This window comes from Cyanistes caeruleus, chromosome 5 (assembly GCF_971803275.1).
Source record: "Cyanistes caeruleus chromosome 5, bCyaCae1.hap1.1, whole genome shotgun sequence".
NCBI lineage: Eukaryota > Metazoa > Chordata > Aves > Passeriformes > Paridae > Cyanistes > Cyanistes caeruleus.
Genome location: NC_141705.1, coordinates 39,861,034 through 39,878,510, shown reverse-complemented (window position 1 = coordinate 39,878,510; position 17,477 = coordinate 39,861,034). Strand labels below are relative to the sequence as shown.

The following is a 17,477-nucleotide window of genomic DNA, read 5'->3' as shown; positions in this document are numbered from 1 at the left end:
AAAATGCAATAAAGTCATATGAAAAAAATGTGCAGTTCAACATTATTTTTCAGAATTGTCCTGTCATAATCTGCTGTACTTTCAATTGAATTAAAGAAGTAATTTCAAGATGTTTAAAGGGATGTTGTCTCCTTAATTCATTCGTAGCCACCACCACTATCAACAGTTTTGATTAATCCTAAACACAGGATAAAGACAGTGCATATGTTACTTATTCTCTTTTCTCACATCTCTGATGTATAAATAACTGCTCTTATGTTACATGGCAAATCTATAACATAATTACTATCTTTTTGCTGAACCACATAAGTTTTTACTTATTATTTGTATATTAAAAATAATTGTGTTAAAAGTGAAGATGAGGTTGACATCTTTTTGCTCAGATTCTATAATCAATCAGGATGAAAAATGTTATGCACATACCTGCTTTTAATTTCATTCTTTTTCTGTAAGAAATTCAGATATGTTTGGTTTATATACAAATGCAAATATTTAAAACTTAATTTATTTGTGAAGCAAACACTTTTTTAATGTTATCTATTGCTCGCTTCAAGCACTTTTAAAATAATTTTCATTACAAATTCCATCGAAATTCCAGTCTGTTCTTATGTGACATGCACTTCAATTTCTTTTTAGGCTAATACAATAACCGAAGATCTGGTTTATGTATATTAGACTATTATTTATCAGTTAAAAGTCAACAGTTGACACTTTAATTTTGCTCAAATATGAACATGTTACCTTATTTTTCTACATTTTTTATAACTCTTTATAATGAATCATGCATAAGTCCCTTCCCATAGCACATTAACTCAATCCAGTGTATTCTAGGAGGAAGAAAAAATGGTTCATGAGCTGAATTACTTGGAAGTTTGAAATAAAGTCTTTGCCTACAATGCTGTCAACAAGTATAAACTTATTTAGTTCTGCCATAAAATAAAATGCCAGCATAAATTATCTCTGAGGAAATTAGGTAAATAGGTACCATTCAGTATCAGATGTGACAGGAAGATTCTATTAAAATTGCATAAAGCCTTTCAGAGAGAATTTGGGCCATAAATCACAGTCAAAAGGCTTTTAGGCTTATTCCCAGTTCTAGACAGTGGAGATGCCTCGTTGCTTGTGATAGCCATAAACCTGTCAAGTCAGTGGCATTCAGATCACATAATCTTGTTAGGTGATAAGACTATGACATTACCTAAACAAGGCAGTTAAAAATAGAGTCACTTAATGGCACGGAACTTAATGGCATATTATCTTTTTTTAATCTAGTCCTAAGATACAGTGCATGAGGTAGAGAACTTCTGTTCTGATTTTTGTGACTAAGTGAAAGAAACCATAGAATAAATTACTTTGCTGTATATGATGATGTCATAGTGGGTGAATTCAATAACACAAGAGCCTATGGTTGATAAAATAAAAGCTTAAATAAGATAAAAGATAAATATTAAAAGTTCATCAAATACTTTCAAATTGGTCTTGGAAATGTCTCAAAAGCTTTATTTGATGACTCTCTATCATGATAGTTGTTACCCCAAGGTGCGTACATATTTCTCAAAAAAATTTAGAGAAACACCTAAGAAGTCATATTAATAAATTGCAAACTGGATTGCATTTTGTAACATAATTTTTTGGAAACAGTTAGGAGAAATTAAAATATTCTTAAAAAATGACAAATAACAAACCCACAGAACTATTTCACTTCAAAAGAAACAGCATGAGTTTTCATGTTCTGTGGCTCTAGTATAGTAGGATTATTCTAAATTGAAACAGAAAAGAAACTAAAGCACAACCATAGTATTTGTCAAAGTTATAAAGAAACAAAAAAAAAAGGATTTTTAAAGTTACTTTACTTGTAAATATTTTACTAGTAGCTAAGAAAAAAAATTTAAGTACTTGAAAATTACCCCTGAAAATATTTACTTGTATTTGGTGATGACTATTTCCATTTTCCTGTTTTCTACACTGCTAGATTTTCTTCCTTAGGAAAAAACAAAAATCTATATTCAGTGTAATCTGATATTCCATATGGTTATCAAATTACAGTGATATATTCTACTGCATTATTTATGTTAAATATTCCATTAGTGGTTTAAGTCTTCCTTGCTATCTTTTTTCTAAGTTAACAAAATGGTTTATTCGGTATATTTAGCTATGTATTATGTTCCATATTCAATTAATGTTACTTTGATTAAAAATTGAAATTTGGACCAATTCCTTTGGCCCTACTACTATTTCAATGGAATCTAAGTAAATAAATAAATTCCACAGATGGAAGTTGTCATTTCTTCCTTCTCTCTTTCAAATTATTATTCTACTGCGTATCAACAAAAAAGGCAGTAACATGTTACCCACTCTACCTTTCTCATAAATATATTGTCAAGGTACACTGACAAATTGTCTTCATCCTATGTTTAAATTCTTCAGCTTCCAAGCAGTGTTTCAACGACAGAAAGATGATGACTTTGGTTTGCTCTATGGCTTCTAAGAGCTGGGCTGACCCAATGTGTTTGTGATTATCAAATGTAGTCATCAACAGAAATCTACAGATGTCCATTTGTGTGTTCATTCTTTAAAATATGTTAAATCCAGTAGTATGGAGGAGAAACCTATCTGTTAATAAAAGATTTGAGAGTCCCTTAAAATGTACCTGCACAAGCTAGAAAATGAAAAGCTATCTTTTATCAGTTGCTTCTGGGATGCTGGATGCTGGGATGCTGGGTGCTTTTGCTGTTTACAAAAAGAGAAAAATTGGAGTCCTTAAGAAAAGGAGTCTTAGTTATGATGAAATGCCATTTTTCTGCTAGTAGAAGAAGTTCCAGCAGTCTGGCATTCCTTTATATCACTGCAGCAACAAAAAACCCTGAAAATCATCACAGATTGTTGCTAAAGGTAGAAAAAAGCATTGTCACATCAGAGCTATTCATGGTTTAAATTGTGCTACTGTGAACCAGTTTGGGTTTTTTAATGTTCTGTTGGCAATATTCTTCTATAAATATTTTTGTCCTGCATTTGTACAGGAGCAGGATAATAATTGAGACCAGAGCCTTATTGAATACCTTCTACCTTTCAAAGGACTAAAAAGGAGGCTAAATAATGTGTAGTCAAGACAAATGTTTAAAATATCCAGGTCCAAATGCAGTGTATAGAATATTTGCTAAAAGTTGTGTCAGCTGTTTAGTCTGGTGCTATTAGTTTTGAATAAATTTCAGAATATGTTATAGAGTGCCATAAAGTACTGCTATATCTGCTCCTAGTAGTTGCCCCACTTCCTGAAACTTAATAATTCATATAGCTGTAGGCTAATTAGAATGGGGATATGACCCAGACAAAAGAACAGACAACACTTGCACAGAATTAAATTAAGTAAGAAATCAAAAAAACAGAATACAATTATAAGTCAGCTAATATGTTCTAACAGACACCAGGTCTTCACAGACAAACCTGATTAACTTTTTATGTAAATAGGAGTTTGGTAATGTAAAAAGTCATATATTTGTAACCCATAATTTTTCTAAACATCTGATTTGTTAACACAGAATATTCTGATTAAATATTTGTTATCTAATATTGGTAAAACACATGTTAATTGATTTAAAAACTGACAAAATAATTAATCTGAAAATGTAATTAAGTCATTAATAAAAGGTGAAGAAGAAAGTTCTAGAGGACATCCAGAGCAACAGGTACCTTAACCACTTTCATCAATGACCTGTAAACAAATACAAAAATAATTTCCTAAGAAGTCTCTGAATTACCTGTAATGATAAAGAACATTTTCAAACATCAATATTTGATTGAATCTGTCAAGGTCATCTCTACAACAAATTAAATTTTGTTTTATCCAAATGGTAGATGTCTTGGAGAGCAAAGAACAGACTATGCCTAACTGAGACAGGTGAGAAGGAACAGGATTTGGAAAGTGAGGTCTGATAGCATATAGGAGATAAACATATAAACAAAATTCCTCTGCTGGTATTAGTGGAAAATAGTGACAAAGGATTGGTGGGTGTAGAATAAAAAAATTACCAAATATATATTTCTTTTTCCAGAACATTAAAGAAACAGATAATACATTTCCTTCTGCAAAGAGCAGTTCTCATTTTGAAAAAAAAACAAACTGTAGCAAAACAATTAGAACTTTCAAGACAAAAAGACTGAGTACTATGGTAATTGTTTTATTATGAGAAACATATATTGTGTGTGTGAGAATTTGTAATCAATATTCATATATTGATAGGACAAGAATTCTTAAGAGGTCAATTTATTGGAGGGGAAAAAAAAAGAGAGACTCAAAGGAGGCAAGTGAAGAAAAAACTGACTTCAAAATGGAAACTAAGCAGTATTCTGTATTAGTGAAATCGATTAATAACTAAAGCAAAATACCAAGAGAAATGAGGGATATTTTGACTCTCTGCATGTCTGGCTCAGGTATATGAATCTCTGTAAGGACACACTTCAGACAAACAAAGCATTAGATCTGTATTCAGGCAGAACAGAATGCAATTTAGTGTCTTGTGAAATGCAGAAGATAGAACAGAGCTACAAAAAATGGTTCCATCATGCTTAAATCTATGAATCCCTGCAATACCTGTTCTGAAAAATAGAACCTGAAAATAAAACCAGGTTTTAAACTGCTATTTGTATATGTGTACACAAATGTGATTACATCAAGGAGTCCTTCCAACACAGCAGAGCTGTCTCAGGTATTATTAGAGGATCATGACACTAGAGGAGACTCTTGTGTCTTCAATGAGATTTAGACCAGGTCGTTAATCCCCAGAATGTTTTTACCAGTCACCACAGGGGTTATTCAGCTATAAACCAGACCAGCTATCTCATTCTCAATGGCTTTAACTGCATGCTTGAGGGAAAATAGAATTCACAGCAAAAAGAGAATTTGCAGTCTCTAGAGAATCAGAACAACACAGCTCTCACATTGAGAAGTATTTTAGATGCTACTGCTATTTTCAACATCAGAGGAATTAAACAGGATCTGATAATAGAGAGCAGAAGACATTTGTCACCAGTACTTGTAAGAGACATTTATATAAGTAATATAAACTAAAACTTTCCATTACAACTTCACAAATCTAGCAAAAAGGACCCACGTGCCAGGACACAGTTGTTAAATATACAAATAAATGAAATTTCAGCTACAGAATTAGTTAATTGGTAAAAGGCACAGCTAAAGTTTAAGCATTTTTTTTTTTAATATTTCATTTCTCTCACCTAAGACAATGTTAAAATGAAGGCATGTTTTCAGAAGTTTTATTTTTAGTGCACATTGAAAAAGGCTGTGATAAGAGGAGGTCAAACTATCCTTGAGACTATCATCCACAACTCAAAATTTTACCTATATGAGACAGAACAATACTTCCCTGTTCAGTGCTGGTATTTACTGAATGACAAAGAATTTTCAGAGTATTTTCCATTCACTTCCATCTAGACTACCATCCTGATGATGAACCACTATCATCAAAGTATATTGAGTTATCTTGGCAACTGGACTTCAAATTTCTGAAACTGGCAACTTTAAAACAAAGAAGTCCCTAGCATCCTTAATTCATATTTCACATTGTATAACTTTATTTTTCCTACTAGCATCACATTTCCCAAAATTCAGTATAGCTTTACCTTCACTTCTTTTCTCTTTATAATACAGACACATGCATTACATGCATCTATAACAATCCTGTGAATTATGAAAACCTAGCAATCTGATAGCACTTTTAGACAGACAGGTGAGGTAAAGGTTTGCTTATTATTTAACAATCTATTTATCCATAATGACACTGATTTTTATTTAGTCTGAGGTACCAGAAAATATAGTATTTTCTGTTAGAAGCTGTTTAAATTACCAATTTACAGAGTAATCAACTAGCCGTGCACTAAACTGAATTTTCCATAAATGTATTGAAAGAGAGATTCCACAGGGGAAAAAAAAATAGGTTTTGGTGTGAAGTAACATTAAACCCCAAAAGTTTTCCCATGCACACAAACAACAGGTCAGATAAGTAAAAAAGTGAATATTTATTTCGACTGTTAAACTTTCTAGGAAATAAAATACATGCACTGGTAATGGAATAATGTTCTGCATTTCCTATGTGGCTTTTGAAATTACTATCATGCTAAAGGCAATACTTTATATTTTAGATCTCAACTGTAAAGTTCTCACTGAATTCTCAATAGAAAATCAACTCAGTGTTCAGCAATGCTTATATTTTACTTTGATTCTTACTTTATGTGACATCAGAAAGGAAAGAAGCCCAGACTAACTGAAAAGCTAGTGAGAATTTGATCTTATTTTACTCTAAATCCTATCCTAAGATTTCTAAAAGGGAGCCCTCTAATAGGAACGAACAACAAAAAAATAAAAAGTATGTCTGTTTTATTCTCTTAAAGGAGGATAAAAGCAAAATAATTTATAAAAATGTCATCAATGACAGAAATATTTTATATCAGATCATATGGAATCACATTTACATTCACCAGAGACTATCTTTAGAATGTAACTTGTGACCTCATCAACAGGCTTGAAATAAAAGTAGCTGTAGCATTGTGCTTAATATGTGTGGGTGGGGTAAAAAATAGCCCACAATCCTATCCAAGTGTTCTTACCTATGTAATTTTATTCCCTAATAATCTCTAATTTAGTGTATGAACAAGAGTTTCGAGGAAAATATAATAACAAACAGAAAAGAGTTAATAATGAGCCCTTCCACATCTAATATTAGTTCTCCAATACTAGCAACTCCTCCCTGTAAAGGAATTTGTTAAAACAGCAGCAGTTTATTAAACTGCATCTATAGAAATGTGTACCTGTTAAGGTAACATGTTCATACAGCTGTGACAATGACTTTTAGAGTCAGCTCTTCATTAGTATGTACCTTAGTCTTCTTGCATGTACTGAAATGGGATTCTGAGCAAATTGGAGTTTAACATGTAAGCATCTGTTACACCTAAATTTGAATGTTATAATTATTCACCTCTGGGATTTATGAGTATTTACACATGGATCAATTCCTGGGACACCATGTACAAATGCCAAGGAACGTAATGGTAAAATGCTTCCCTTCAGCATACAGCACAGAACTTGCAGAGTAAATTACTTTTATAGTAAGGAAGATGACTATATCTTTTGGATGAATTGTCTTAGAAATAATTTGGTTTATATTCTGTCTTCCTTCTTTTACTTCTTTCATGACACCAATGGTCATTCTAACAACTTACTGCTAGTAGATATTAAAGCATTTGTTACAAGCAGTGTTCACTGTATGACATGTGTTTTTACAAGGTAGGAGGTAAGGTAGCAGATCTAAAATGATTACATCACATTACAAGTCCTGGAAAAAGTGTTCTGCATAGTTGTGGGTATCCATACATATTCACAACAAATCAGGTCTTCAGAAGATAATATTACTTATCTAAAACACTTGCAAATTGGATGGTTGGCTACAAATATTTTTTTGTTAAGGCCAAACAAGTTTTAACTAAACATAACACAAACTAGACTTGGTCAGGGTCTTGAAATCTGGCAACATTCACATTTTTCACACAATGCAATAGGCAAATGGAAGTGGCCAAGCTTCACATTACCAGATTACTAGAAACTCTGTATGATAAAACAACTTATTTCTCCTCAGGTGTCTTCCCAGAGATGTCTGAGCAGTAATTTTCATGACACTTTAAAAAAAAAAACATGTTAAGGCTTTTGAAAAATTACAATTATAATTACTGTTACTTAAAGCAGTTAAGTAAAGATATCAACATTTAGATTATAAAATTATCCTGCATGGAAGATTTCCTCTGAAACATTTAAAGCATAGTAAGCCTATATGTCACTCAACTCAACATCCTGTGGCTTGGAAGTGTCAGGCAGAGTTGCAGTGCTACTAATTTCACCTCTGGTATCCTGCCGAGTACCTAGCACTGCTGGATAAGCTTTTAAATAAACAGGAATGTCTCAAGGTAATTCAATCACACTCACCAGTAAGACAACTATAATTTTACTGGATGCATTTCTAATAAATATGTAGAATTCATTGAAGTAAGAGATTCAAAAGAAAAAATAAACAGACAAAACCAACAAATCAAGCCAAACAAAAAATGGGTTAAATATAAACTCAGGAATGGATTTTTCTAAGCAAAGTGAGGTAAGAGAAAAAAAAGTACCAAGTTAGACAAACAGTAGGCAGAAGGTTTATAAATCCCACTACCATTCAACAGAGGATAAAGAATGCTTCTTAGCAGTGATACTGATTTCTTTGGCACATTGAACTCCCAGCATAGAAGTGAAAGTGTTCTTTTCTCCTCAGCATTCCAGGCACAAGACAGCAGGCTGGAACTGATCTAGACCTGCTGAGCAGTAGGTGAGATCAAGTCATATGATGACTGCCATATCATGGGGACCAATTTTGACTCTTGGTATATCCCAAGAACAGACAGGAAGAAAATGTCTTCCTCCCACACCCCATAAACTGCTTGAAAACACACTAATAATTCCCATATATAGATATCCAGTTCCTTTTTCCTTTCCCATTCCCTTTGTATGCAACACATCTATCATGAGGGAACTACAAAAAATTTACCCGCAATGTAAAAAATATGTTGGTTCACAGAATGAATCAGAGAGTTCATTATACTTCTAAATTTTACTACTTAATCTGCTGAAGGGAGATTGTGCACTCTGCCTTGAGTGACTCTTGGATACCATTAATTGAACTTTATTTTTTTAAATCAGCTATCTACACAAACTCAAATTTATTTAACGTTTCATAGTTTTAATACTGATTAAATGTTTGAGTGTGGGTGATGTATTTTTATACTTCTCACAATACTTACGTGTCTTTCGAGCAGAATCTTCCACAAAGAGAGAAGAAATATCTTCATCCACCCCTGCTTCATTCTTTGCAATGCAAGTGTACGCTCCTGTATCTTCATAGCGCACATTGCTAATGTGAACCTCGCTACCATTTGCTGAAAGAGGAAAAAATCAACATGCAGACACGCTAGTGCTTTCAGATTATAAATTCAGAAGGGTTTCTCTGCTTATACTAATTAAACCATTTTCATTCTGGAGTTCATAACTTGGAGGCATGCCAAATTAGTCCAAAGGTATTCAACTGGCTAGTGAATTACATGCACTATTTCATCTCACAGATATTCAGAGTGCCTCAGTTAATTTTGCGCGTCAGAGCCAAATATCAGTATAAGGTTTTCTACATATATTTAAATTACTATGATTTTTATTTTAATTCAGGTAAATATTAGGTTTTTATTATGTTGCATTTGGTCACTAGACACCATTATTTCCTTTAAACAAAATAACCCATGGAACATAACAGGCCAAACTTTCGAAGTAAATAAAAATTTTAATTTGTCACTCCTAACCAGAGGCACCTAGTTAGTTTTGGTATTGTGTGACTGCAAGGTAACAGCAGAGAAAACAGGTGCATTGAAATTTCTACACCAACACAGAAGCTTAAGGAAACCTCAGGAATTGTACATCACACTGTGTAGGAATGTTAACAAATAGTCCAGTTTTTATGGGTAAATATGTTTTAAATAATGTGATGTGAATAACGGTGTGAACAATGATTCATGGAATTTTAGGTATAGTATACTTAAAATTATACAAAAAAAACAGCTTTGCAGGTATTCTAAAGTATGGACTAAGAGGAGCATTGTCTTATGGTGTAGCATTTTTCTAGCCTGAAGCAAGCGCACAGATAGTTTAACTCAGAAAAATCTCTGGGAAAATGTAATGACATTTTCAAAGTTTTATTTCAAATAATTCCATGCTAGAAAATTGAATTGAATGTATTTCGGTTAGAGAAGAACCCTTTTAATTTATTAGTCATAAATATATGGGACAGAGAGGAAGGTGAAAAAAAAATTCCTCAAATCCCTCAAATCAAAGGAGAAATTAAGACAATGTTGCTGTGGAAGAGAAGTTTATCATTTTCTACTCATAGTGGAACGTGTTTCTACAAGGCAATTTTCACAAATATCCAGGAGAGTTGTACATGAAGGAACAGGGGACTATGACACATTCAGGGGAAGTAACACTTCAGAGAAACACTTGCCATGTCTGTCCCACTGCTTCTGACAGTGCAGGCTGATTGCTGTCCTATCCTAACTACACATCCGCATTTTTACTGATGGCTGAGAGAAAGTTTTGAAGGGAACACTAGCAGCAGGAGATTTTTTTTCCTATGGCTGATTAAAAATTACCAGAAAGACTGAAGACACATGGAGATTTTATTCTGGTCAGGTCTACTGATTTTGCTGAGCCCTGAAGATTCATAGAAATTAACTGGTGATTAAAGGTAAGACTCTCCTTTAGTTTTGGCTGGGGTTTTTTGGTTTGGGTTTTTTTGCAAGTTTTTAGGATTTGAGAGGTTTGGGGTTTTTTGAGGGGGAAGGTAGGGCTTGTGTGCGTTTCTGCAATGTCTGCAGTCCCACAGAGGTCTGCTGATTCCCTTCAGAAAACAGCACATCCATTTCAGGTATTTCTCCTCCAGTTGTTTCTACTATCAGGTCCCCAAATCTCATTAAGATTCTTATCAGTTCTGGCTGGGACCAGGTCTTGGACTGTCGGCTTCACTCAGATACTGCACATTTTCAAACAGAGAAGAGCACATTGGAATTTACTGGTAGTCCTGCCAGTAAGTACAACCATTATTCTAACAAAGAGAAAGCAGCTTTTGAAAGATATGGGGAGTAACTGGAAGATTTCACATCTTTTGAAATGTTTTAGTTTAGACATCAAGCCTTTGTTAAAACTATGGAAGAGGAGCAGCTAGTATAGAAATGATGCACAGAAAAACCATTAGCAGTGTGTAGTAGTGTGTAGAGAACAATAAATATACCCCTTTACCTTGAAGAGTTAGCTGTTTGGACAACTTTGGAGTGATATCAATTCCATTCTTCAGCCAGCCAAGTTGTGGGTTGGGAATACCTTCAGCGTGGCACCGAAGGCTAGCTGTCACACCTGGCTCCCTCGCCTGGCTCTCTGGATAGACTCGGATAACTGGTGGAACTGAATACACAAAACAATTATAATTTAGTGAAGAACATCATCTTCATTTTAAGAAAAATAACTATAAGCAATTCAGAAGACGCCTGCAGATATATATAACAACACACAAATGTGTATTCATCAGATATTCGGTGACATTCAATGCAGAATCATGTCTCAGAAAAGTTATGAAGCAGAAAAAAAAAATCTGTGGGAAAAACCTCTTTTCACTGCCTGTGGTATCAAAGAAAAAGCCTCAATTCTAGGTCAATAGTTTGTGGTTGACTAATAAGATTTTTATTTTTCCTTAGGTTTCTTTATAAAATGACTAATGCACAATTAGTGAGTCATGATAGGTTGTACAGAGCTTGTAATTGTCCTGTTTCACAAATCTTGACATTTCATCTCCACCTTTTCCCTGTTTCCAAAACCCCTATCAACAATCTGTTCTACCTGCATAAAACCTGATTGGGTTTATACTTCTTCATACCTGTTCAGACAGGACCTTCTGTACCCATACTACTTTACGCCTTTACCATACAGACACATCACTAACTTATGTTCAACTTGATTTCCCTCTGAAGACCTTTCCTGCCAAGGCACTTTCCACTAGGGGGTCTTCAGGATATACTGGTGCACCAGGGTTGTTTCTCTCTGGGTGCAGGACTCTTGCACTTCTTGTTGAACTTCCTAAATTCCTGAAAAACTCCCTACAAATAGCAACATGACCCTGTAGTCTATCAGCCACTCCTCCCAGTTTGGTGCCATCTACAAAACTGTTGAAGGTAGAACTCTGCCCCATTATTCAGACCATTAATTAAGATGTTACACAAGACATCCCTCGGGACAAAATGTCCACATAGCTGGATAACCATGTTACATGAAGGGTGAACAACTGGCTCATGGGTCAGGAACAGAGTTAGAGTGAATGGGGTAGCATCTGGCTGGGATTCAGTCAGTAGTGGGGTTCCACAGGGCTCAATCCTCAGCCCAGCTCTCTTCAACATCTTCATTAAAGATTTGGAGGCAGCACTTGAAGGAATACTAAGTAACTTTACTGCCAACACCATAACTGGGAGAAGCTGTTGAGTCCCCCAAGGACAGAGAGGTCCTGCAGAGAGATCTCAACAAATCAGAGATATGGGCAATCACCAACTGTATAAAGTTTAACAAGGGAAAATTCCAGATTCTACTCCTGGGATGGGGTGACTGGTTGCATGTATAAACTGGGGAATGAGAGGCTGGGGAATGAGAGGCTGGGGAGCAGTGCTGTGGAAAGGGACCTGGGGGTCCTGGTCAATGGCAAGTTGAACATGAGTCATTGTGCCCTGGCAGCCAGGAGGGCCAACCCTATCCTGGGGGCATCAGGCACAGCATGGCCAGCTGGGCAAGGGAGGAGTTCCACTCAGTTCTGCTCTGGGGTGACCTCACCTGGAGTTCTGGGGGAAGTTTGGGGCACCACAATATAAAAATAACATTTTGCTGTTAGAGTGCCCAAAGCAGGGCCACAAGGATCATGAAGGGTTTTGAAGCGAAGCCATATGAGGGTGGCTGAGGTCACTTGGTCTGTTGAGCCTGGAGGAGACTGAGGACAAACCTCATTGCAGTCTGCAGCTTCCTCATGAAGGGAAGAGGAGGGGCAGGCACTGATCTCTTTGTGGTAATGGGATCTGAGAAAGTGGCATGAAACTGTGTCAGGGAAGGTTTAAGCTGGATATCAGGAAAAAGATCTTCAACCAGAGGGTGTTTGGGCACTGGAACAGACTCCCAGGGAAGTGGTCACAGCACCAAGCCTGACAGAGTTCAAGAAGTGTTTGGACAATGCTCTTGGGCACCTGGTGACTCTTGGGGCATCCTGTGTAGGGCCAAGAGTTGGACTTAATGATCCTGATGGGTTCCTTCCAACTCAGCAGATTCTGTGATCTATGTATAAGACTAGTCTTATGAGTTTCTTTATTAACAAAATCTAAGAATTGTTGACATCAATTTTCTAAGGTTTGAAAACTTGCTGCAGTATATTCTTAACAATTAAAAATCTTCTGCATACACCACTAGTGTCAGAAAGAGGGCATATGATCCTTTTTCTGACATGATAATATGATATCACAGTGGACATATTCCTATTAACAATCAGTGGTTAAGAAAGATTTAAAAACCCTACTATGTAGATTTTTTTTAGATGAATAATTATGTATCTCTAATTTTTTATAGAGACAATTTGCTTGTGGTTGTTTCTAACAATAAAAAATATTAATTGTAATAAGATCAAGGAAATGCATTCCCTATTCACCAAAGTTTTGTTTAATGTAGCTCTAAAAATGTGGAATACTTAGGTTGTGTCACAAAACACAGCTGGGTAGAGGATGAAGTATCAGTTAACAATGAAAGAAGATAACAAGATCAAAAATTAACTGTGTCTATTTTGGCATGAGATTAAATATTTTCAAATCCTATTCAACCATTTACAAGAGATGTCTCAGCATGCTGTCCCATTAGATCATAGAAATGCCTTACATTTCTACATTGCAAGAAATACACAAATCTATCTCAGATAGGATGCAAAAAATCAGTAGGTTTCAGGGATATTTTAAACCCAGTTAGAGAGGACAGTCTTTTCAACATAACCCCAATATGCAAATTGCAAAAGTGCAATACAGTAACATGGGAGAAGGTTGAAAATTAGATAATATGGCTTTTAGTTTCTTAGACTAGTAGCTGAGAGGAAGAGCACATAAAAATCAGAGATTTAAGGTTTCTATTGATTTTCTGGAGAGGACTTTGCTTTCATGGAAGTGGATCTTTATTTTTCATCTCAAGCCTGACATTCCCACTCCTATTTCCCCTCCATTACTTCCCCCTTCTGTCTCCTCTTGCATAGCAATTGTGTGCTCCACACTGAGACCTTGCCTTCCCCACTGTGTTCTGCAGACTGGGTCTTGCTTGACTGTACATTCAGTGGTCTGGGCATTTTTTGGCGCCTCAGCTCCCAGTCTCACTCTGCCTCACTTCCTCAAGCCAAATTTTCATGCCTACCTGTTCACCACTTCTTGACACAAGGTCCTCTAGGTAGCCTACCTTGTTGTAGATTTCCTACTGCAGCAAAGCCAAATGGTTTATTCTTCCACCTTGTCTTGGGAAAAGTAAGGACTTCCACTTCCTTAGAGACAGGATTACCATCACTGAATACTTTCAAGCATCTCAGCAACAGAAAAAACTTTTATGTTGCAATGCAAGGCATTGCAATTAATTATGTTTCGACTATATATGCCAGGATATTTCTTGTCTCTTTTTGTGTCAGTGAAATAGTCTCATTGCATATAAAACCTTATGGGTATTTAACTACCTCACCTTGGCAGATTTCTAATGAGCACAGGTGAAGAGAATTCTTTTTAACAGTCCAATTTAAAAGAAATTTCATTGAAGGGAAAGAGGAATGTATTAGTTTTATTTGGGAAAAGGCATGCAATATTTGTGATGCATTATTACTGTTAAAAAGGTTTCAGAAAATGTTATAACAGAAATCAAATTCTTCCTAAACCAACAAATAAAATCCTACATGACAAAGTGTTATAGTTGCTGAATTAACTACTTAAGAGTTGTTAGGAGATATGAAAGGGAGGAGAAGACCTGCTCATGTGAAAGTATGTCTGAGTTTTCTTTTACCACACCTTTTCTCTATAGTAAATGCTGTTCCCTTCAGCACCGTTTTCCCAGGAACAAAGGTTTTTGCATGACAGTAGGGTTTATTTCTTGATGGATCTTTCCTGCATTTACTGCCATTTTCCTCTTTCCTCAGAAACTTTGTGTCTGATAATGTTTTTCAACCCTTGTTTTGCATTATAATTTTTTTATTTCGTATTACCCTGAAACATATTTGTAATATTCCACTAAGGAAGAACTGTGCCACTGAGGCATGATGCAGGCAACTGAAATATAAGTGCACTTGTGGGCTCAGTCTAAAAAGTTAATTTGATGTGACAAGTTCATTGTAAAGGCTTTGGGGTTCATTTAAATGTAGTAGTTTGTTTGTTTGTTTGTTGTTTTTGTTTGTGTTTTTTTTGTGTAACTGAGCAACATAATGAATAGATAGATAGATGGATATAGACAGATAAATATCACCTGAAATGAAATTTTAAGTATACAATTACTGTAGCTGTGCACACTGACTTTCAGAGAGATATGTTTTAGCATCTTAACCTAAAGAAGCTTACTTTACAAGGGACAGATCATGACATAGGCTAAAAAGGGAAGGGAGACACTGCATGTTTTTGTTTAGCAGAGTAGTGTATAACACGTAATTGAGTGAATTCTATATCCCTTATCTTTCAATTCAAAAAGCAATGTTAGACTGTTGGTATAAAATATGGTGGATATGTAACTATTCAATAGTTCTAACATTTGCTATAAAACCTCTTGAGTGTTATTTCAGTTGGGTCTCATGGGGAAGAGGAAGGGAGAAAATAGTTTATTCAAGTTGTCTTGAATCCAGGGAGAATGCATGAGCTTAAATCAGAAGTAGATGATATCTACAGTGAACTAGATTCTTCTGATGATGTATATAATAACTCTTTTTTAAACTTAGATACTTTAGAAAAACAAAGCTAGCAAACAATTCTTCAGGCACTCTACATTCCCAGTTTACATCTAGCTGAGGGACTCAGCTCTCCTTTACCTTAAGATATCAAAACTGCTGATTCTGATTTAAGTATCACTGATACTTAAATGAAGAAAAGAAGAAAAGAATGAGAAGAAAAATGAAGATCAAGCTGACAGACTCAAATTCATTTAGTCATATAGTCTCAGAGTCATATAATCTCAAAATTGTATGTATAAAAAGTTTTACTAATAATTAAGACTAATTTAGACTATGTCATGAAAGACTTACTCCTTCCTGATCACAACTTTTTATTTTGTTTTTTGTATTTTATATGAAAAAGTTCCAAATATGAACTTACAGGGTTGTTTACAATATTTATTATATCATATTATTTGTATAAGAGTTGACTTGTTTTTTCCCTATAAAACAAGTCTTTTACAGTGCTCATTAATGTATTTTTAAGACTCCAAAGGAAGCTCATTATGCTTTACTACTGTGCCAGATAACTCAAAACTAAAAAATATCTTAGATTTTAATCGTATAAGTAAATCAGATTTATATATATAACAATTGCATACAAGCCTAAAATATATGATTTTTTTTTCCTAAAATATATAGCTGTACATAAATGGAAACCAAGAAAGAACTTGAAGTCTAATTACATTGTTTTCACTGAACCTTCACATTAAATCTTTGTGATCAACATAGTCTCATTATCCCATTAACCTTTAGACTGACTCTCCAGTTAATACAAGTATCATTATATTAATTAGTCATTATCACAGCTACAAGTACTGACCATCATGCCTGTACTTAAGAAGATTATTCCTTAGAAGTACAGATCTAAACTGTAGAAGAGCTGTTCATTTGACCTTTAGTCTCAGTGGATGTAACTCCATTTATCCAAAACATGCACAGAAAATAATCCTATTGCTCGAAAGGCCTCCTTTTCCTGTTTCTTGCTCCCCAAAATATCAACATCCAAAATCATTTAGGAAGGTACTACTCCAGTGGCAGCTTTTGGAATAGCAGCTGTTGGAGGTTTACAATGGTTTCCAGATGAAAAATCAATTTCCTGAGAGACACTTTATCACCAGAAAAAACTACATTTGTCCTCCTTCACCTCTCTTAAATTATACTTCTTGATTTTCTAGTCTTGAAGAAAACCTTATTGAACTTGACTGGATTTTTGACTCATTATGAGCTGAACTGAGCCAAACATGAAGAAATTTAGTATTTTAACTTGCTATGAACCTCTGGGGAATTATTTATATACTGAGATCAGTAAGGAATGTGATGATAAGAATATAATTTTGTTAATAATTTAGGGTGAACCAAACCTTATAAAAGAGAGAAGAATGTTGGTCAAGAATCTACTAACATGTTCAGCTTGCCAATAATTCTGCTATGTCTACGGGAATTAAAATATTAATAAACTGCACTTCAGTCTTCTCACTAGTTTAGCCAGTAGTTGCTACCTGTCTTTTAAATGTCAAAAAACAATCCCAGAGAGAAAATTTGGAGAAAAGATGTTGATGCCATGTCCCCATTAGCTCGGGGACAACACTCTATGTACAAAGTGTTGTGGTCCAGGAGGTGAAGAAGTTGGGGAAAAAAGTTTAAATATATGGATAGAGAAATATTACAAGCCAGCTTCCTGGAGAAACATAACAGCAGAGATAAAATGTTTATAAAACTGCAAACAAGCACTAAGTGTCAAAGTAATTTAAAATGTGATGTATTAGCAACAGAAAAGGAGGAAAAGGCTATTAGAATTAGAACAAATCATATTAAAAGCCAAAATAATCTTGGAAACTGCATTTCATATGTATATACATGAAAGATAAGAATAAAAGA

At 34.8% G+C, this 17,477-nt stretch overlaps 1 protein-coding gene across 7 annotated transcripts in view; it reads right to left on the bottom strand.

Moving 5' to 3' along the window:
• The window catches only part of FSTL5 (follistatin like 5), a 380,792-nt gene that overhangs the window by 50,713 nt on the left and 312,602 nt on the right, over positions 1-17,477 (bottom strand). For all 7 annotated transcript variants that reach the window (XM_086888378.1, XM_023924904.2, XM_086888377.1 and 4 more), the window contains 2 exons: positions 10,883-11,044; positions 8,845-8,979 (listed from right to left, as the gene is read on the bottom strand). In XM_086888378.1, coding sequence (XP_086744504.1) covers positions 8,845-8,979; positions 10,883-11,044 — 297 coding nt within the window. The remainder of the gene's footprint in view (positions 1-8,844; positions 8,980-10,882; positions 11,045-17,477) is intronic.